Here is a 23,185-nt window from a genome sequence, read left to right as displayed (position 1 = left end):
CGGGAGGGCGGTGCCTGAGGGCCCGGCTCGCTGGGCCCGGGCGGCGGCACCGCGCCCAGCACCGCTCAGCGCCACTCCTCAGCGTGGAATACGAAACCTTTGACAGTAACGAAACCTTTTACAGTAACCGTGAGTTGAAAAACCCAGTCATAAACGCAAACAAGTCTTTCACTTTCCAGCTCAAAAGATTCTCGGGCTACTCACAGCATATCTGTGTTTTGGGCACTGGCTGCTGCCCAGGCACGCACTGGCAGCAACGAGGTGCTTCCTTGGTGTCTGAGGCTGTTGGAAGGTCTCTCCCTGAGATGTGGTTTCACCCATATCGTACATGTCACTGAGCTTCAGAAGCAGTCTTGGTTTCCATCGTGGGGGTTTGGGGAACCTCAGTGTGATTCTGAGGTAAGGTAAAATGGTAAACAGAGTGTCTAGATTACTGTGTTCAGTTTTGGTCTGGGACAAGTTCAAGAGACTGAAAAATTGGACAGTCCAGAGCCTAACAGGATTGGAGAGCCTGCTGTATGTTTGAAAGAACTGCATTTATAAAATGTGGAGAAAAGAAGGGTCAGGCGAGATCCAACCACAGTGATGTCCAGGTGTTAGAAAGATAAATTACTTATTGGTAGAATTGCCTTTGTTAAGGTGTAGGGCTTGGCATGTTTCAATGATGTCAGACCTAAGGGAGGTTAACAAAGCTTGGGAATAAGGATGTATCACTGATAGCAGACACAGAGAATACAGAATTTATGGGCCTCAAGGACATTTGGCAGAACTCCCAAGGTAAGGAAGAAACTAATAAAGCCATCTCAGCAATTGTGTTCAGATTAGCTCTGATTGGGCAGAGGAAATAGGTAGGGGGAGATTGTGACCACCGATTCACAGACCACCGATTCAGGAAACCACTGACTCAAGAGAAAGTCTGAGCATGTGGGACTAATCAGCATAAGAAGCAAGGGAATCATTTAACCAACAGAAAAAAGAGTACTAATTAATATTAAAAACTATGTAACCTGTAGCCAATGAGCGTTAATGCCTTTGCTATAACATAAAAAAAAAGTTGGTAGTCATGGTGCTGGCTTTGAGGATTTGCCACCAAGCACCCCTTTCTGTGCTGATGTACTAGTCTGAAAACAAACCAGTGGGAGGCACCAAGTCAGAATAACAATTTAATAGGGAAATTTAAAAAAAAGGCAAAAACCACTGGTTCAAACTGACAGGGTCAAGATACAACCTGACACCCTGTTAGTCTGATAAGGTGGTGGCTGCAGTCCTCCTGAAGTGATGGATGTGGTTCTGTCAAAGAAATGATCCTGTAGAAAGGGCCTGCTCTTCCTCAGAAGGTCCAGTGGTGGCTGTGTAGCTCCTGTCCTCTGGGAATCCAGTGGAAAGGGTGTCTGTGGTGTTTGGAATCTCAAATTATATCCAGGATGGAATGCTTGGTTCCTCCTTCTGGGTGAAGCATCTCACAATGGGATGATGAGTCATGAGGCCAGGCGTTGATGGGCTCATTAACAGAAGATAGTCCGGAGGGAGGAGGCAAGGGAACACTGCCCCATGGGCCTGGTTTCAACAGCTCATGAGGATGGTAATAGAATACACTGCAACCCAGGACAGTTGAACTGTAAATAAATCCAATACCTTGATTTTGTGTGTGGATCAGCCTCTTGCAAACTGGCTTAAAGAATCTGTTTTGGGACACCAACAGTTCTCGAGCTTCTAAAAGTTGGATGATTCTTCACTGGAGTAAACAAGTCAAAGGGCAATTGGAACACGTTTCTTCAGGGGAAATTATGCCCAGGTACAAGAAAAAATTATTACCCACTCTAGAAACAATTAGACATTGGAATATATTGCTCAGAGAAGTAGTGGAAATTTTCTCAATAGAAATATTCAACACTTGGCTTGACAGTGTCCTTGATTTAATGTCTTGCTTTTAAAAGGAAGCCAGCTATCTCCAGAGGTCCTTTCTCAGCCTAAAATTTTCTGTAGTTCAAACTGTACCCTCAGCTGCTTGTCATGTTGAGATGTGCTGCAGCAGTCTGCTCTCAGAGGAGCCTCCTTCAGCTGGAGGCTTCTTTTGTAGAAGAATTTAATTTGGTTTCACTTTCATTTCATTGTTCTTTCTGCTTATCTCTGGTTTCACTGTTACGTCATCATTACTTTTTCATTTCTGCTTTATGCAAGTTTCCCTTGAAAGATTTCTGTAAAAAGCATAATTTGTTTCCCACACTACTTTTTCTTCTGCCTTCAGCACCTTATCTGGAAGACACATGAACCTTCCTTGCTCAGTCTCAGGAGGCCGCAGGATTTACTCGGGCTCAGTGTGTGCAGATGGGCTGTTTGTATGTTTGCTTTATCGTGTATGCTGTGGTGGTAAATCAGGCTGTACATTTATCCCAAAACAATCCTTTACTGGCTCTAAGAGTTTGCAAACATTAAAAGGGCATTTGACACTTCCAGAGTTAAAGAATGCCTCTCGTTTATTCCAGCTAGTGTGAGGTTGCACAGATGATGGCTGAGCTCCTGCTCTGTCCACGGATGATGCAAATACCCTGACTTAATCGCTCTTCTCCTGGACTCTTACACTGATTGCTGAGACCTTTGTCCCTTTCAGATGTGATTGAAATTAGTGTCAGGGTTCATAGTAGTCGCTCTGACAGGGCAGGGGAGGAGCACTCGGCTTTCCCCTTGGCTATCACCAAGGCTGCGCTGTGCCACCGCTCGGCCCCGCTACAGATCCGACGCTGCCCTTCCCTGCTCGGCCGGAGCGCACGGGGGAAGCCGGGACGTGGCCCAGCCGCAAAGGCTGCAGCACCGCACCGCACCGCACCGCACCGCACCGCACCGCACCGCACATCAGTACACAGCACCGCACATCAGCGCCCAACACCGCCCCGCACCGCGCCGCACTGCACCGCACTGCACAGCACCGCACAGCACCGCACAGCACTGCACCGCACTGCAGAGCACTGCAGAGCACCGCACAGCACCGCACAGCACTGCACCGCACTGCAGAGCACCGCACAGCGCCGAACACCACCGCACATCAGCGCAGAGCACTGCACCGCACTGCAGAGCACCGCACAGCACCGCACAGCACTGCACCGCACTGCAGAGCACCGCACAGCGCCGAACACCACCGCACATCAGCGCAGAGCACTGCACCGCACTGCAGAGCACCGCACAGCACCGCACAGCACTGCACCGCACTGCAGAGCACCGCCCAGCACCGCACCGCCCACCATCACACTGCATAGCACGGCACCGCACCATGCAGTGTACATTCTCACACATTCTCTTACAGGGTAAGAATGTTTAACAGGAGAGGATGGAAAGATCAGGGGCGCTGATCTGGAGGTGTGGTATTAAGTGCAACTGTCACGGGAGGAGTTGTACCTTCTGCTGTGCTGGTATCGCAGTGTGCTGTGATTCTATTTGTGTCCAGCATTTTAGAGCTCAGCAGCTCCAATGAGAGGACATACAATTTATCAGTGGGCAAGACTCCAGTTGCTTCACCTCAGCAGGCAGCCAGAGGCCATGAAAAACAGTGCTTTTTGCTTTTTTATGTTACTTATGATGCCGGTGAATGAGACAGGAGCTTTGATGAGTGCTCACCAGAGAGACGAAATTGCTAGGACACAATCCGCAGCAGGAAAAGGGAAGACAGGTTCATCTGCAGACAGCCAGCAGTGAGGTGGGAGACCAGAGAATGCATTTGCAAATTGAACTGCATGGGAACGTGGAAGGAAAGAGACATGCATTTGGGCGTATGCTTCCAGGAAACAGCAGAGTTGGGCAGGTCAAGACACATGACTACTGTGTGTTACTATAAATCTGTGCCTGTAGGTGAATGTGCACATCCAAATAGTTCAGGTTGCTGCACAGCTTAATGATCGAAAAGCATCACAACCTCTCCTTTGCTTTGAACTAAACCCTTACCCGGTAGGAGCCAGTGAACTTCGTTAAGAGCTCTGCTCATCTGTACAGTCTCACCTCTCACCTTTGAAGTGATTGTCCACATTGCTTTTGTACTTCAGCTACTTTAGCTCTTCCTGAATTTCCAGAAGACTTATCTGTATCTACAGCTTATAATTTATATGAATTTTTAGCTACAGGTTTTTAATGCACATAGCCAAGTGTTCCTAAGTCCAAGCAAACCCAAAACCTACCTCCTATAGTTCTGAAAGCTTCTATGGATATGTTACAACCGTGAGGGTATACAACCCTTTACATCATTCCCAGCTTAATTTGGATAACAAAGACCCATTTCTATCAAGTGAAAACCAGACTGGACTTTGAAGAGGCCCGGCCCTTCAAAAAACCCCACAAAAACCCTCAACAAAATCACCTGCAAATAAAAGGGGCAATTTTTGCTGTTTATAAAATCAACACATTTCCAAACCCAATGGTTTGGAAACAACAACATTGGTTGTTGAATCTCAACAAGAAAAGAAGTGACCTGAGAAGGCAGATCTTTCTGTGGCAGGGAAGGGGCAGCTAGAGTGTTGCAACCAAACTTTCATCTTCTGTTTCTGCATTCCTTGGCAGGGAGCTTAGAATCTCCATAAAATTATAACATCTCCCTTATTTGCACCCATTTGATATTCTTCTTCTTGGTGCAAGGACAAGGAAAGGAACAAAGCCTCTTTGAGCCAAAAAAATGGAGTAAGAAGTGGAGCTTTTCCTTCACTTCGACTGACTGCAGTAGTTGTCACTCTTCCTCTTCCCCAATGCTCCTTCCCCAGGCCACCTGTTTTGCTCAGTCTCTTTGCAATAATGAGAAATACCAAGTGATGAAATTGGAAAAGGCCTTTTGTAAACCAATGCTCATGCATTATACTTTTTTCATTAATTTTATTTTTAATTTATACCAGACTTTTTAGAATGTAGCATAACTACAAATACCTTTTTAGAAAATGTGCTACCTTGTTTGTTGTAACAGACATGAATGTTAATTACTAGGCTGAGATAGATCGGAAGTCATTAACACTTGCTATTAAAAAAATTTCAAACAACAAAACCCCCCAGAAGGTATTTGTTATCCAGCACTCTGTTTCAATGGAGTATATGCAGGCAGAGATTCTGATTGGTCCCTAGTGAGGGGAAAGATGTGTGCTAATGTCTTTACAAACAATTCCATGGGTGAGGGTGTGGGTGTTAATGTCTCCACCAACTTCAAGACACAGGTTTGTTACAGAACCCAGACAGTTTGACTCCTGAAACAGACAAAAAGGTCTGCACAAGCCTGAGTTTCAGAATTTTGGGGTAAAATAACAGGTTCAAGGAGGGGAATATGTGGGAGGCGGTTCGGGCAGGCTGTACCTTCCGAGTACCTCAGCCAATGGAGAAAGGAAGAGGGCAACACGGCCGGGAGCTTAGGATAAAAGGAGGCTGAGCCCTCCGAAACCTCGAGAGAGAAAACCCCGTGGGCGTGTGCCCCGGTGGACTCTCTCCCTTTATTCGAATGAAGTTGCAGGACTCCTCTGTCTCCTTTTTGGACATAAACCTCTGGCGTTTGTGGATTAATTTTCCTGACACTAGGATCTGCTCCTGCAAGGCACTGAGCAGTGCAGCCCTCCTGTCATCGTGGTGGAAGAGCAGTCAGCCTGTTGTAGCATTTGGACCTTTCAACAATCAACAGTAGCATGAGGCAGTAGAAAATTTGATCTTGTATGGGAAGGGTTGGTTTATTTTTTCAGTGACAAAGGTATTGACTTAATTAATTTTGGTATCTTTAAAAGCAAAGGTATAGCAGAGCCATGCTCAGTAGCTCAACACTCACACTAATTTTAAATGAGGAAAGATTCACCCACCTTGGATTTATCTACCAGCTGCGCATGACTAAAGCATCATGTTTCGTGCTGACCCCAACATACAACGAATGTATATGGGAAGAACAGCTACTATTGCATCTCTTTATAGCACTGATTTAGGACAGAGGGTTTAGTTTGGTTTCGGGTAAAATTTAAGTGCTTCCCCTCTAACTGGATTGCATGGTTTTCTGTAATCAGTTCTCACCCTAGACGAACTTCACATTAAAGCTGTAAGATTAGAAAATCATATGAACATTTAAAAATATTTGAAAGCAGCAATAAAAAGGTAATTTCCTTCTAAAAAAACCACGACATTTGAAGCAGAATAATATTTTAATAAAATTAAATCTAAGTATTCACAAAGCATTATGCACATACAGTACATACTGTATTTAAAGCCTACAGACCTTAGATCATTTTATTCTAATGTAGTCAGCTTTGGACACAAGCTAAGCTTACTCATTTTGTAATAAGAAAGTTTACAATTGTTTCTGAAAGTGATTTTACATATATACATATATATATATATAGCTCTATATATATACTCCTACATGTAAGTGTAGGTATATACACACACTTGTGTGTATGTGTGCATATAAATATATATACACATACATACACACCTATGTACATACATAAAATACACACGTGCACACATCCAGGAACGGCGTGTGGGGGGTGTGTGTATGAGCATTGGAGAGGGGCCGGTCAGTAAAAAGAGGTAACTGCAAACAGCCACCCTAATAATTATAAAACAAAAATGTGTAAAATATTTTTAAATTAAAACAGATTGTTAATAATTTGTATTGAACAAAAGGAACACAGTCTTCTGCATTACATAGAAATTAGGTTTATTGCATTTGATTATGTTTGTGTGACAGATGAAGAGTACCTGTCTGCTCATCACAGCTGAATTCTATGATGCAATTCAAAAAAAAATAACAATACAAAAACCCAAAACCAAAATGTAGTGGAAACAAATGATTCAATTTAATGAAGTTTTGTGGATGTGACCTATGGTGATACTTTCCAGCATATGGCAGTTTTCCTCTCTGTTAAAATACTGCCCTACTTCAACTAGTTTGGAAGGAGGCTGTTTTCTCTGTCCTAATTGTTTCAAGCCCAGAAGACTTGGTTACCGTATTCTTTCTTTAGATTCAGACTCATTGTGATTTATTATAAAAAGCTCACTAGAAGAAAGATAAATCAATTTTCAAAAGTGAGCTAGAAGAGCATTTTTTCTTGAATTTTAGCTTGGTCAGGTTGGAGTTTTTCTATGTGAATTATTGTTATTGGTCTCCTATTTGCTCTGAAGACATATCCACAATAAAATACTATTTCCATGACAGCAGTAAATGGTAATCTCCATGCAACGTAAACTGTAATTTCAGAACATGCATGTTATTTAAAAAAAAAATAAAAATATAAGGTGCCTTGAGAATGCTGGCAGTTTTACATTTGGAACATACAGTTAGTGTGTGTATATATATATTTACATCAGAACTGCTCAACTTTACCTTACAAGCTTCAGATTTAGGAAAATATACAGTACTTTTGCATATAATGGTATATTCCTTGTAGCCCCTGAGTCAAGTATAGAGGATTTAAATTAAAAAAAAAAAAAAAAAGGAGAAACAGCCATTAAAAGCACTTTTATGTGAAGTAATAGTATAAAAGTACTATTTCCCAGGAAGACCAGGATCAGAAACATGCCTATGAAGACTCAAGATTCCTACAGTGCTTAGTGAAGATTCTGGCAAGGAAGGGTGCCGAACTGGCGGCAGACAAGTTTTACGAGGCTGTGGGGGACACTCTACAGACTGGTCGTGTTCTTGGTCTAAAAGAGAAGCCAGGTTGTCTTCTGAAGCTGTGTTCAGATGCACTCCACTTGAGAAGGATTCTTTGGATTTAAGTTTTGATTTTTCAATGTCTGAAAATTCAGGACACTGTAAGGGAAGAGAAGAAACAAGATGGTAATAATTAAATTGGTCTCTTCCAGGCTCTTGTTCTGTTCAAAATTAGCACATTCAGATGGTTCATGGAAAACCATCTTTGAAAATTAAGCAGTGTACTGAAATATTTTTTACATGGTACTGCATTTGATTTAATGTATTTGAATGCGATTCTGCTGATTAATTGTAGAAGCCTGGATATCTTTTCCTCCCCTCAGACCTGCTAATATGACATCAAGATACACATATATGCAGCCCTTTCTAAAGGACTGATTACTCTTGAGACCCAATCTAAGAGTATTGATCTCAACACTCGTGAATATGAAGTTCTGTTTTAGAGCATAACTCCAGAATTGCATAATTCTGAACATTCTAACCATTTTGATTTCTTTTCTGATAACTTTTGTGAAAAACATGACAATAAAGTAGATCTGTCTGATTATACAATCATTGTACGAATCTCTAAAACCCTCACAGAAAATGTGGCCTCTAAAACCATGGTGTCTAAGCCCTCTGTGGAGATGCTAGGTCAAAATAATAATTTTGTATTCCTTGAACTAGTGAACCAGCACCTAGATTGGTATGCATTTCTTCCTCATAAGATAAACTAGGAAACCTCTTTTGATCTTATTGGACATGTACTTACCTGAGATGAAGGACTGAAACTTCTGTCTGTTTTAACTGATGCTGCAGGCTGAAGCTTTTGTATGACCTGGATTGCTGGCTGTTGATACTCTGCACCTGCTGTCACCATGCTGTAGGCAGGTGGAATGAGTGCTGACTGCCTTTGCAGAAGCTGCAGGATGGTTTGGATATCAGTAGTCATTTGGGATTCAAGCCTAGAGAAGGAACATGAAATCAGTAAACTCATATACCAGGAACAGATATATTTTACACACTGATTACAGAGGTGTTCAAGAGGGACCTGCACTTTACCAGTAAAACCGATGCTTGTTGTGGCATGACCATGTCTTAAATAGAAGAGAACAGTAGAGGGAGTACGGAGCCCTTCCAAAGCTCCTGGCTCTCCCTCTCCTTTGCAAAATATACCTGCGAGCTTTTCTCTGGTTTTTGCTATATTAAGAATGAGTTCATCACTGGGCCGTAGGTTTGCAACAAGAAGCAATGCGGGGGACTGGGTATCTGGTTGAAAATAACTGGAATAAATGTATTCTCTTCATTTTAACTAAATTGATTTGTGCTGGCTGAGAATGGGACATTATTTTGATGCATCTGACAGTGAATTCTGACATGCTAATACAATGCACTGAACTAAGCAGAAGTCACATTTGTGCTTTTCCACAGTTAGAAAAAGAAAGATGCTTCCAAAATCATTAAAAATCCAACTGCCCAATTCTCATTACTGTGAAAATTTATTCAAACTTATGCAGACCTCAGAATCAATGTCAGCATTTCTGATGTTCAAATCTTGTACCTTTAAAATATTTTTTTGCCTTTTCAAAAATTTGTATATGACTTCTGAAATACTTGAGCTGATTATGTTGCTCATACTTACAATTCCATAGCACTGAAATGATTTTTAAATGGTCTTGTCAAAATCTGTGACAAACTCAGGAAAAGGTAATGCCTATTGTGCCTTCCCAGCTGCTGGAAGGCTACAGCACACGCTGACAGACTGTCATGCAGATATACAGCCTTCTGTACAGCAACTCAGCTTCTGACAGAGTAAACAGGTCTTTGCCAGCAGCCCTTAATGTTGTGTTACTACTTGGGCTCCCTATGGTAGCAGAATTTATCCCGTGCTGTCAGATTTTTGCTTTTACCAGCTAGTGCTGCACTAGTGTTATTTTGTATCTTGTTGGAGTTGTCCATTGCCTGTGTCATTTATTTATAAAAGCATCTGTGAATCCAAAAGATATGCCCAAAGTGTGTTTGGAATGCTGTTCCTTCCTTTATCAGGAGAAGCTGGTTTTGAGGCATTAGCTCTCAGAAAAAAAGGCCCAAACCCAGACTACTGTTAGAGTCAGACGTGCCCTACTCACCCTCTTGTTCATCTCCCTTGGGTTCTTTGCTACTTGCAAATGTGCTATTCTCATACAAGCATGGTGCTGATGCCACATCATGCTGCAGGAACAGCAGCATGCCACCATCCAGAGAACTTCCACCTGCCAAACCTGGGCCTTAACACCTCATTGAATAAAAGGCAGCATTGGAGGATGTGCATTCAAGATTATTTTTGACTTTGAATTAACTCTAAAATTGCTCCCCTCTTACTTTGTTAGTACTTGAAAGTTTCCTGGTACTTCAAATGAAAGAGTATCTCTGGCAGTGTTTATTCATCATCATTGCATATAAAGGTTTGCTTTCCATTCTCCAAAATTTAAAACAAATCCATGTTACCCAAACAAACAGGAGAACCTTAGATGCTTGGCCCATAGTCTCCATGAAATTCCAATTGCTTAAACAGAGATAACTCCAGGGACATATTCCCTGAACAGTGGCTTTCCAGCCCTCTGTGTCTCTTTAATAATTGAGTGTTATGCCAATTCTCTAACTTGGCATGGAAAAGTTCAGGGAGAAGTGACCACGCTTTTTAACCTGGCAGGTCAGATCTGACAAAGGCGGGAAAGGATATTGTCTGTTATATTCATAGAAAACCCAGCAAGGCCCCAAATCCCAAAAGTATGAAAAGCCTTAAAAACATGAGAAGAGTTAAAGAATAAAGTGATTTAATGAAATACATAACAATTTAATTCTTAGTTTATCAGCAAGAATTATATTCTCTCACAGAAGAAAATAATGAGAACTTGCATGATAAAAGTATGGGTAACTTTGAGGTATAACTTCAGTTTTGAGAACTTAAAGTTTCAGAAAATGAAATGTAACCAAAATACTACATACTGTTGATGGGGATCCTGCAGGCATTTAGTTATGTGACATTTACAGTTACTTAGATTACTTGACTTTGCTGCAATTAGAAATTACAGCAGTTTAGGGTTAAGTGTTAAAAATCTCTTTTTAATGCATTATGTCATATTCAGAAATGAAAAATACTCATTTGATTGGCTTCTAATAGATGAAGGAATCAATATGCAGTTAACCTAGCTTTAAACTGATTCCTAAAATATACAGCACATAATGCCAGTGAAGAGCTACTAAAGTATAATTAGGACTGAGTGTGTGTCATAGTATTTGTCATGGAAAAATAATGAAAGTAATGGAATTACAGACTGAAAATAATGAAAAAAAGCCACGCTCCTGAGCATAGGGCAATTTAAAATTAAGTGAAGTTGCATGGTAAATTACAGTGCAGGATGGATCAAAACTGTGTAACCATATTTTTAAGACGCTCTAAGCTATGCTGCTTAGCTGCCAGTAAAGAGTAATATATCAGTATTAAGCAAAGGTGATACTGGACTCTGATAAAGAAAGCATCATTTTTCTGTTGTAACAGGTATAAGTATTGTGCCTTTGCATACTTCCATGTCTTACTTATTATAGAGTTGCAAAAAAAGTTAATGCATCAAAAAGGGAATTCATCTGCAATACATTTTAAGAAGCAGGCAGCTGGTGAGTCTCCAGGAAAGAAAAAGTACTTCAGATCTTGAAGATACTGAAAATTGCCATTTTGTGTCCCTGCCCATGGCAGGGGGTTGGAACTAGATGATCTTTAATGTCCCTTCCAACCCAAACTGTTTGATGGTTCTGTGATCTTGGGACAGCTCTCTTGATGAGGTGAGATTTAAATTTAACAATCTGAGGTGCCTCAGTACAACTTCTTGGTTAAAAAGTTGGTTTTCTAAAACAGTCAGCTGAGGGGAAAGGCTCCACTGCAAGGCCATTCAGAGTAGCTAATGTGTGTCCCTGGAGGTAAAAGAGATGAATATTCTGGCAACGTATCAAAAATTGTGTACCCAGAATTCCCAGAACTATTTTTTCCAAGGTTCTGGAAAGCCCAACTTAGGTGATACATAGGCTCCTCAGAATACCTACAGACAAAACAGTGATATTCCCATAAGGCATATTTTTGTACTTTTGAACTTCTGAAGATCTGAACGCTTTTGGAAACTTCCTGCACAAACTCATTCCTCCTGTAGCATCATCAGTATCAGTTGTATTATGTACTCTTTCACATATAGGTTTTTTTCTCTTTATTCTTACCTGTTGAGTTGTTCTTGAAGTAAATCTAATCGATTCTCCACTTCCCCGTATATAAAATCACTTTCAGTTTCACAGATTCCCCATGTAACATGGGATAATGCTGGTTGAACTGGGGAGTCCTGGTACTCCTGGATGTTCTCCTCTTCCCAGTTTCTTTTGTTGATGTCTGATGAAAAACAAAACATATAAAAGTATAGATTTATATATGTAGAGTTAGAGAGGGATTGGCACCTCTGAAGCATCCCACTTACTCATGTTTCTCAAAACCTTGAAAGCCAAATTGGTACACTGGCACATTGACTGAACATCTCTTTTTGTTCCTTACTACTCCTTAAGGAAAAATAAAAGTGGTCATATTCATGCTAACATTTTGAAGCTGTAGATAAACGAGCAGCTTTGTCTAGACAGCAGCATCATAGTTCTGCCACTGAATGGCTTCTCTTTAGTTTTATTTCTATTATTCTACAAATGGATCCCAAATTTTCTAGAGGTGTTTTTTTTAGCAATTTTTTATTCACTGAAAATAGAAATTTTTGTTCTAACCTAAAGGCATTAAATGATGTACTTGAATGTCTTTGATAGTGCACTTCAGAGGCCTGACTAAGACCCCTTCTCTTTCCCTTGAATGTGCTATTGAAGTGTATTCAATGCTTAATTTGTGGTGTAAAAGAAGGATTTGTTGCATTGCATTTGCAGCAGTGGGCATGTGGTACAGTGTATTGGAATGTCCCCTCTAGAGAAAGGTGCCAGGCCTCAGGCAGCTGCCTTTCTTACCCATAACTGTAACACTACTTGTCTTAGGTGAAGTGTAATATGTTTTCTCTGAGACAAGGGCCATTTAATGCAGCTCATACTGCTTGAAAAAGGATACTGCTTATTTTTCTCATAAAGGAAATTGATTTTCATTGATGTAGCTTTTAGCATCACTACTCTCCCACCCAATCCTTACATCACTGTGTAAAGCACATCTCTGAAACTCTTACAGTACTGTGGGGTGCCTGTCCATTTTGTTTAATTCTTTGGGACTCCTAAAAGAATGAAATATTTAGCATTGCTGGGTCAGCCAGAAATCACTTTGGTATTAAATGAAGCTTCATGGTAAACATGAAGTATCTGAAACCACTCATTATATGAGTAATTTATATTTATTTATCTCCAGCCCTTTGCAAAAAAAAAAGATGATGATTACTCCAGGTCTCACCCTATACCTGCTGTGCCCAAATTTCATCCCTTTTGACCCTCCTGGTTCTTGGATCTCTATGACCAAATACTGCATGTGACTACCAAACAGAGCTCAGGGACACTCCTTCCTTTTTCCTGGACTTCTGGTTTGGGATATTTCTCCTTTCTTTCTCAGTTTACTCAATCTACCCCTCTGTAGATTTATTAATTAGTTTACATTCTCGGCTCTCTTCCATTTCTCCTGTTCACCAAGCTGTTGAAAGGTTACATATCAATTATCATGGGATATACTTGTTGCAGTTATCAAGTATAGAATGAGGATCCTGCTGTGACCTTTGCAGAGCCTACAGGTGACTTTAGGTTGAACAGTGGTTTTTCTACAGCTCACCCTGCCCCCCACAGCCTTTGTTTACTTTGAATGAATCTGTCATGAAAACAGTCAAAATTGGTCAGAATCACTCATTCTTCTTTGATGTGATAAAAAAGACTGTTTAAACGCTAACATCTGCTCAGAGTTGTATTTGTAATTACTTAACTACATGAAGTTATAGAACATATTAAAGTTCTTATTGCACCTAGGCTGCTACTTCAGCATACAGCTGGGCAAAATCCTTGACTGCTTATAAGGTATCTGCAGTTGGATTTGAATCCCACATCAGTCCCTGAATGATTTGCGCAGAGCTTCTCCTAACACTTCTCTTGGCACCGCACGCTGTTAACTCAGCCTAGGTTACATTCATTTCACACTTGTGAAATTTTTCTAAGCAACCACAGCAGCTAGAGCCATGTTTCAAAGAGAAGAGAAAAAACCCCACAGTGTGGGTGACATGTAAGAGCTTTGTCCAAATGCTAATAGCTAATCCCTTTCAAACATGTCTTTGAGCAGTGTTTCTCTAAGAGAAAAAAAAAAAAAAGAAGTTCCTGCTCAGATTTAGTATTTCAAGTAGATTTAGCCAGGAAGGGGAGCTCTCACTACATGATTCCAAGTGTAAGGAGAGACTTTGTTCTCTGTCTCTCTTTTTTTTTTTAATCAGACAAAGGTGGTTATTACATTATCTGATCTTTGGTTAGCAGGTGGTAGAAGGTTTCCTGGAGCTGTAGAGAGTGTTTGAATTTCATGTGACGACCTATAACTGATTTTATGCACTGGGCAGAAGGAAGAGGAAAGAGATTTAATCTTGGCTACACAGAAACCTGTTCTGCTTCTCAGGAACTTAAGCCAACAGAAAGAAAGAGATAAAGGGTGTCACAGAAGCATGTAATTTGGTTTTAGGAGGCACACATGGCCCAATTTGCAGTGTTCAAGGAAAAGTTGGAAAGCTCTCAGGAAACTGAAGGGAGCATACTATGAAAAATTCTGGGGTAAAGTTTCAAACTATGGATTTAGGTGCAATGGATTTTGTAAATCCAGTAGATTTATAAGCAGTGAATTTCAAGAGCATTTCGCTGCTTTTTAATGTCCTGTAAAAAACAAGACATTGGTTACTTTACACAATAAGTCATTCATTAAAATCACAGATTTTCAACGCCATGGCTTATCCTAGGGAAATCACAGCTGTTTTTTGTCCCAGAATATGTATTTGGAAACTGTTATAATAGATGCTTAATTTGTGACAAAGCAAATGAATTGGCACTATAATGACAAAAGTTCACACACAGTAAGTAAGTGAATACTCTATAAAATATGGTATTATTCTCATCTAAGTATCTTTTCAGGTATTCCGTATGTGTTAGTAACCCCAGAAAAGCCCACCAGCAGCTACAACTTCAAAACCAACTCTAGTCTTCCAGGACTTGAAGAATCTTAGACTGAGAACTAAGTCAATAAATGTATAACTACATTCACTGGAACAATTAAAGAATCAGACTTTTAGCCCAAATAATGACCAAGTGAAGATAGCATTTTTCCTTAACAGGTAGCTGTTAGTAATAGTAAAATTCTCAGGTCTTCAAAAAGAGCCATATGTTTAAAAGTTGAAAGTTGCATTCTAGGGTTAGGAGAGAGATGTTTACACTCTTTCTGCCAAATTATACAATACATTATTAATAGTCTTTCCATTCATTGAAGTAATGACCAAAGCTTAAAACAAAACAAAAGATAATTAAATATGTATCAGTCACAGTGGTAATGAATTGGAGTAGCTTTATACAAGTGCATTTGTATTCAAGATTTATAAGGTACCATAATATATGAGGATACATAAAAGCAGAATTTTTTTCACAAGTTCATTATGTTTGTAACTACTCTTCTGGTAAATTATAATCAATCTCTAACAGCAAAAATAAGAATTTAGTTTAAAACATATATCAGTAAAAGCTAATCTTATTCACCTTTTAGGTTTTATAAATGTTGCAAGAAAGCTCATTATCTTGCATAACATTACTAGAAGTGCTAAATTATAAAGTGGAAAAAAGAGTGTGGTCTTAATCAAAATATGTAACATTTAGATATGCTAAATTTAGCTCAAATAAAATCTGCAATAGGTTGCCCTGGAAAATGTTGCTATACCTGCAAGGACACATTTCTGGCTATTGGTAGGGGAAAGGTAAGGTTTCCAATTGCAGTATGAATGCAACAAGTTCACGTGATGCAGATTTATAGGGCCTTAACTTGAAGAGACCAGACTTCACATATTCATACCTCTGAGATGTTAAAATCATTGTTTGGCCTGATTAATCATTAGGTTTATTTAAAATGATAGCCTAAAAGCCTAAAGTTTATTGAATGATAGTCAAATGGTTAAATTGTCTCAATGGAAACAGCATTAAACAATAAATATGTAATTCTTCCCTTTGGACTGAAGGAATTACAAATGAACTTGCAGCAATATTTAAATTGTATATTAATACAGAGTTTTTCATTAATTTCCTTTCACATCACTGAGAAAATTAATATTTTAGTATATTAGATGTAATTTTAATTACATGATTTAACTCTATGTAAAAGTATCTGAGATTGCTTAATATTTCCTGATTATTTGTCACATACAAAAGCTCAAATCTCTATTCTTGTGTGTTACTTATGGAAGTCATGATTTTTCTGTGTAGTATAATGGTACTCCTTTAACCAACAGGTGCAGCAAGACAGGATAGCATTCTTCCAAGCTATTATGAATTTTTTTTCACATAATTTTTGTTGTGCCTTGTAAATGCAATGAATAAAATTAGTTATCTGAAAAAATTTTTTGCATGTGCAACTATCACTAGGTTTAGTTAGTCCGGCTCTCATTATCTAGAATTTTTTACTGTCATCCAAACCTGGCACATCAAATACCCTTTGGGAGATTCTGTACTGCTTTGAGTGCAGTTTTCAATGGGCACTCAGTGGACAATTTTGAAGTGTTTCTGTAAATTACTTAGGTAGTTCAGTTACAAGATGATTTACAGTAAAACCTAGAATGGCCTTCTGGAGGTTCTACAATCCAGTCCCACAGAACTGTAATCCAGTTCCCACTGAATTAAACTACATTAAGCCTCTTGAGAAATAATAATTTTTTGATCAAAAATATTTTTTCTTAAGCTTTTTGGAGTAAATATTATGTAAAGAATCAAGAGAACCATTCAGAAAATTATTTTTGTTAATCAGACTAAAAAGATGTCTGCTCAAACTTTTCTAAATAGCAACAGCTGGATTACCTTTGCAAGAACTGCTTCTTTTGTCAGTAAGAATTTCTTCTGTATCATGATCCATTTCTTCAAAGTCCACCTCTGTGGTTTTCTCTGTTACAGATGGGTAATCAGCTATCCCAGAGAACAGGGGTTTTTGCTCATCTTCAATAGAGGACACAAAAGATGATGACCCACTTTTTTTCTCCTCAAAATGTTTCTTAACAGATTGATAGTATCTGGTGCTGTCTCCTGAGGGTTCAGGATCACTCTGATCATTCTCTCTGAAATAATCTGTGAAACAGAAATAATTGTATACAAAAATAAGCAATTAATGAAAGTTTATTCTAGTTTATTATGGTCTGAGGATGGACATGATTCTTATATCAGGTAGGAAGTTCACTGTCTGTTAGAAAAAAAAATACTTTAAAGCCTTTTTTTGAGTCTTCTATCAGAGGAGATTTATATTTCTTTTGAAGTCCTAGAAGATATTTGCATGTATGTAGTAAGGATTCTTAGTCCATAAACCATAACTCGTTTTGCAAAAACTTGCTTATATCTAAACAACAAAGGCTTTATCCAACACAGCCCTCCTGTGTACACTTTTTATTTTTCAATGAGCACAAAATTTAAAGAAGCTTTATATAAGTCTACAAAATATGAACTATTTCATTCTGTCTTCCAATTTCTCTCATTATTGGGCATTTATCACAGTCTTGACAGGCTAACCATCATGTATGTTAGACTAGGTATCAGAAATACTCATTTAAGTTATTCTCACATGAGAGCATATTTGCTGATTATTCTTTTCCCAGAAGAGGCATACATGTTAATCAACCACTCATCCCCAAAATTTCTGGGCCCAACTAACCAGAGAGCATATTCCTCCATATTTATTACAGGATTGCTATGGTAGAGAGAAACATAAAGAAGGGAGTTCCTAGTCTGACTTCATGGGATCTCCTCAAAACAACTTTGCAAAGTAGCTCAAATTCCTTAGCCTTTAGAGTTGCAATTCTCTGAACATCCAATCTTTTGAATAACAAAAGTAAACAATATTCTGTGATATATATGGTGGCAGTGTACCAGTCAAGTTGAGAATGAATCTTTTATTAATCATATTCAAGGTCTGTAGTGAGCAGCAGCAGATTTAGTCCTCTTAAGAGACGGAAAGTAAGCCTAGATTTAAAGCAGATACCTTTAAAAGCAGATACCTTTAAAAACATATTGTAAAAATTAAAAGGATTTAAACCCAAGAATGATAATTTCTTAATACAGAGAAGTCTTGATCTCTTTTCAGCATAAACTTGAAGCTAACTTTGAATTCAAAATTTGGTTTTACCTATTTTTAACTGAAATGTCAAGATAATTTCAGTTCCTCTATTTATTTAAAACACATTCTAGCAGGGTAGTCTCAACAACATATAAATACTGTAACAAGTTTGCATTAACTTCCTGGGGAGACAGCATGATTTCCCATCTGCTTTGTGCTAATTACTAATCAACATAGTTCTGGAATGTCTGTAGTCCTTATAGCCTACAGCAGTGGCTGTATACACCATTCCGTATACTCCCTATTCTTCTCTGTTTTCACTATAAGGAAATGAAAGTGTGGCTTCATCTAATCATCTTTGTCTGCACATAAAAAGAATGCAATACCTATAAAGAGCACCCTTCAAGGGTCCAGAAATCTGTGAGCAGGGAGGGCAGGTAATGGTGAACAAAATAAACCCAGTAACAAAGCAAAATAAACCCAATGACAGGCCTCCTGTACCTGTACCTGTACCCTCTAGAGTCTCCAAGGGCAATTAACACAACCACAAATGGAAGTGACTTTACTGGGCTTCTGTTAAGCAGGACTACTGGCTCTACGTGATACTGGTGATGCTCAGTTACTGCAAAGTTGTCAAAACAACTGCAAATGGACTGGCACTGTAAAGTTCTTGAGGGATGCTCAGACTCGAGAGTCAAATGCCATGTTCTTGGCAATTCCATCTCCAAAACTGTACAAAAACAAAAGAAAGCTTCATAAGAAAATTTTATTATAGATGTCTCCCATGGTATTTCTTGTGGGAATATATTGAAAACATACAGTCACGCTACAGTAAATTGTCCTAATTACTTAGTGTTTGACTGAATTCAACCTGGGAAAAAGACCTAATGAAAGCTTGAAATTGCCAATTTTTAGGGTAATTTTGTATGTTCATGGGATTTTGTGCACTAACGGCAGCTGTAATTAGCACTCTGTGGAATACAAATCAAGCACTGGACTAATTTTAAGAAGGGGTCATTGAGTGAAAAAAATTGTTTAGCAGCTGAAGTATAGCAGACTGTCTTATCTCTTATATTCATAAAATGACAAAATATTCAGAAACATGAATCCAGATTCTGCTAATAACTACTCTTCTGTAAAACCAGGGTAATTCAGTTGGTATCCCTGCATTTAGTCTCCATCTATATCAGAACAACAGAATACACTATCTTCCAAATGCTGTCCAAGTATTATGAACTCACTGGCATGAGAAGCAAGGCAGAGATCTGTTGAATGTAGGCTTCTGCCTATTGAAATCAGGGAAGATTTGTTCATCAGCAGATCTATTTCAAAACAGACATCTTTGGCTTTACTGCCATTGCGTTATCTTCTTGGCATCTGGCTATACACAGAGAGTCAAAAGTTGTTTTTCTTTTAAAAGACTCCTATTTAATGCTAAAGATTCTTCTCTCTGGAGGATAATCTTGTGATACTTTGCCCCTAGGGTATGAATAAAAATAGAAACTGCTCTATTTTATTGACTCTTCAGGACCTGGTAACGGTGCAAGCTCCATACCTCTGCTCAACACCTTAGCAGTGCCTCTGCAGCTCAGTGGAAAATAAGTTACAAATAATATATAGGTAGGGCTTTTTTCAGAATGTGAATTTCTCCAATTTCTCCCTCCTTTTGTAATGAAATCCAGTCAATGGTTTGGAATGGATTTTCCAGAAGAGAAGACTTTTCTATCTGTGTATGTATGGATATGTTCACTTTCTGTCACACAGAAAAGTGTTTTTAAAGTTTTATTTATCCCTTTCTGTTCTTCTTCCAAATGTAATCACTAAACCCCACCTTCCTTTCCCCTCCCCACACCAGTTCTAGCGTTTTCTCTTTCCTTTTCCAGTAAGACAAATTTCACTTTCTGATTCTGACTGATAGAATCTGTTTTACTGAAGATGATTATTTCTGTAATTTCCTGCTTAACCAAAATGTACAAACATCATTTACACTCTTTATGGGACTGTTCTAGCCTGTCGTATGTTTTGGGTGCCCGCCAAGTTTACAGGCAGTGTCCTCTGACATTTGCTGTCTGGAAATTCCAAAATCTTCGAAGTAATTATCAGAAGGTTTGTGTCCTGCTTTTCGTGCGTGCACTGGCAAAGGAAGGGAAGAAATGGGGTTGTCACAAGTCTGGGTCATAGAGCTATGACAGTGACTCACAGAAATACTGGCATTAAAATCCTACTTCACAGGATGGTTATCAGAGGTCAGACAATTTCTTTTGTGTGATATGGTCTGCAATATTGAAATTTTGCATTGCTCAAGTAGTGCCAGTCTGCATGATCTAGATGTATTTTCTCTTAATGTATCAGTCTGCTGCAAACAATATTGGTGAAAGTGTCAGCAGTATATTACCTATGGAGCAGCATTGTTTAATACTGCTGTAATTTCATTAACTGGAATTTGTCATCATTAATCAAGCTAGCTATGTAGCCTAGTGTGTCAGAAGGTAGAAAATTTTTACTTCCTTTTCAGCCGTCCAATAAAAAAATCCCATAATATGCTGAGACAAATTCGATTTTGAGCAGGAAATGAGGTGAATGACTTCCTCACTGCCACATACAGCAATTTATATTCCAAACTATAGCACAGACAATCCTCATCATTAACATGATCTGCACACCTATAAATCTCTTCAGCAGAAATGACATCTTCCCTTTCCTCTGAAAAAATTGTTTTACACTACACCAAGTGCATGCGTTGGTAAGGAGAAATGCACACTGTGACTTAGATGGAAGGTTGGTTAATGGCTCAAAAGGTCTGGAGATCTTCAGATTCCCAGCAAGAATTTTGGTTCAACTGTTACAAGCTCTCTCTTGTGTGATATTCCCAGGTACTCCCATGGTGGTTCTATGTATGAACAAAGTATTTGCTAATCATCATGACTATTTGTTATCTCTTCTTTAATTTAAGAATGCCTGTTAACTTGTCAGAGAGCAGAAAAATGCCTTATGTGCCCGCCACAGGCAGCAAATATTTTGAATGAAAAGTCAGTGACCTAGCATTTCAGACAGTATGTTAAATACAATACCACAAACAGGATTGAAAGAGTGCAAAATTTCAAAATGTCAAAAAAATCAAAAGCTGTTGATGCACTGGTGTTGATGCACACTGGTGTTCAAACCATATCTATGTTTTCCATCATATAGATGGGGAATAGTATACAATCAGTCAGAGAAAATGGTAATCCTAATTCCTGAAATCCCTGCTTTTCACTTAGTGGTGCAAGAACATTATAAGCCATACATAATATTTAGCTAATATCAAAAAGTACCGGTACTGTGGAGCAGGACCAATATATGAGAATCCAGAGAAGTCTACTCAAGCTGTACACAGAATAAACTACTTTATAGAATGCCAATCAGTGAGTTTAGGATCATTAAACTGTGAATTAAAATGCTACTCAATTTTTTTTCTTGCTGTTTGCTTCATACTTAGTCGAATGTGACTGGTATGGAGTACATTGCTAAATATAGCTGAGTGCCTTCTGATAGACTGGCTAAAGGAAGATATCAAAAAGGAGGAAGGTGACTGCTTGTACACAGGAAATGAAAAGCAACCCAGTGCCTGGTCATTCAGTGGATAAGTGTTGGTATGGTGAACTTTTTTTTGCCATATTGTTCCTTTATCTAAGAATAAAAGAACAAAGTTATGTGTATTCCTTTGCAGTCTTATGGTAAACAGTATAAGGAATTTTCATGGATTTATTTTCCACTGGGAGAAGGACATGATCCCCATAATATTTTCAAATGCATGACAAGTGATCGGTAAAATTCAGCACTTGATTTTGCATGTAGCATTTGAAATGAGAGCTACTCCACCTTTGCTACCAGAAAACTTGCCTGAAAACTGATTTTGCTCTTGTCTGTGGAAATATTTAACCCTTATGTCTCTGATGTTTCAGAAAGTACTACAACTTACCCAAATCCACTTAAACAAACCTAAGACATTTATGAGCCTTGAATTCTAGCACTTGAACTCTTGTCTCAGAATCGACTTGGCCTTAGAGTTCCGACATGTCATGACATCTGGATGTTTGTCAATGCCAGTCTTAACTCATGTTCTGACAAGGAATACATTCCAGGAAAGGTCATCTGAAAGTCTGTTCCAGTAGACTAACAACTTGAACAAAGCATTGTACCACTTTTCAGCTGAACAGAAATTTGTCTATTCAATTTGTCCTGATCATCTCAGGTGATGACAGGTGATCAGGTAAACTGAGAAGTGTTGCCTTCATAAACCTTTTTGAGTGCCTGCAGAAAGCATAGCTTGCTCCAACATCTACATATGACCAATGCATCCCTGAGGACAAAATAGTAGGGGAAAAAAGAAAAAAAAAAAAGGAAAGTAAAACCATAAGGTCCTTATAACTAATAACTAAGTGATAAGAAAGCAAAAACTGGTATCTCTAGAGGATTATAGCACTGTTCAAGTTTACAAAATGTCTAATTACCTACTTTTTGGATGGGTCTTACTGCATGAAAACTGTATGGAAAAATCACAAATTTAGTGCACAAGAAAAAAGAGAAATAGTTTGAAAGATTTGCACGGGGTCTATTGGATAACCTGAGAAACTCAGATCTAAATATTTTCCAAATTATCCCATCTGGAAAAATAGAAATTGGTATGGTCAGGAGAAGTGATTGGTCCTAAAGCTCTGAAAACAAACTGAACTGCTAAAATCTGCAGTGCACTTTGTAAAGCAATTGTCTCCCAAAAGGAAAGCCATCTGTATGGTTTTCACATATAGTATAGCAATAATACTTAGTACAATGAGACAATTAACATAAAGGCTATCTTTCACATACACTTTATTTTCTTTTGGTAGTCTAAATAATCACATAGTTTCTGGTGGATTCTTGCACTGCAATTCACTTTTGAAAGTGGAAAGGTATGTTTGCAGCTTTTTAGTTGCAGTCAGAGATAAAGTACACAGTGCCTATTCAGTGATATAGATATTTTGTCAAATTTGAGGACCACAGGATTATACGGTTTAGAAATTTAAGAAAGTAATGTAATGAACCCTGAAGCCGTCACATATTTATTAAAAATTTAATTTAGTAACAGCACCAGATTTTTTGTGATGAGAATTTGCTACGTTACTACAATTTCTCCTTCTGTGAACATCATAGTATAGTTATGCTCTTTTACAGCATAATATACAGCAGAAATAAAGTGAAACAAAGAACAACTGAAAATA

At 38.7% G+C, this 23,185-nt stretch overlaps 1 protein-coding gene and 1 long non-coding RNA gene across 7 annotated transcripts in view; one reads left to right on the top strand and one right to left on the bottom strand.

Annotated features, from left to right (window-relative positions):
* Positions 1–18: 18 nt before the first annotated feature.
* The window catches only part of LOC125328247, a 45,731-nt gene continuing 22,564 nt past the window's right edge, over positions 19–23,185 (top strand). Inside the window, exon 1 of the long non-coding RNA XR_007204625.1 lies at positions 19–129. This is a non-coding gene — a long non-coding RNA (uncharacterized LOC125328247). The remainder of the gene's footprint in view (positions 130–23,185) is intronic.
* KCNH7 (potassium voltage-gated channel subfamily H member 7) overlaps positions 6,125–23,185 on the bottom strand; it is a 218,345-nt gene continuing 201,284 nt past the window's right edge. For all 6 annotated transcript variants that reach the window (XM_048308541.1, XM_048308545.1, XM_048308544.1 and 3 more), the window contains 4 exons: positions 16,703–16,966; positions 11,885–12,050; positions 8,409–8,601; positions 6,125–7,756 (listed from right to left, as the gene is read on the bottom strand). In XM_048308541.1, the coding sequence (XP_048164498.1) occupies positions 7,490–7,756; positions 8,409–8,601; positions 11,885–12,050; positions 16,703–16,966 (890 nt within the window). In that variant the 3' untranslated portion in view covers positions 6,125–7,489. The remainder of the gene's footprint in view (positions 7,757–8,408; positions 8,602–11,884; positions 12,051–16,702; positions 16,967–23,185) is intronic.

The sequence above is a fragment of the Corvus hawaiiensis genome, chromosome 7, assembly GCF_020740725.1.
Source record: "Corvus hawaiiensis isolate bCorHaw1 chromosome 7, bCorHaw1.pri.cur, whole genome shotgun sequence".
Taxonomy (NCBI): Eukaryota; Metazoa; Chordata; class Aves; order Passeriformes; family Corvidae; genus Corvus; species Corvus hawaiiensis.
This window is presented reverse-complemented; position numbering and strand designations above follow the sequence as displayed.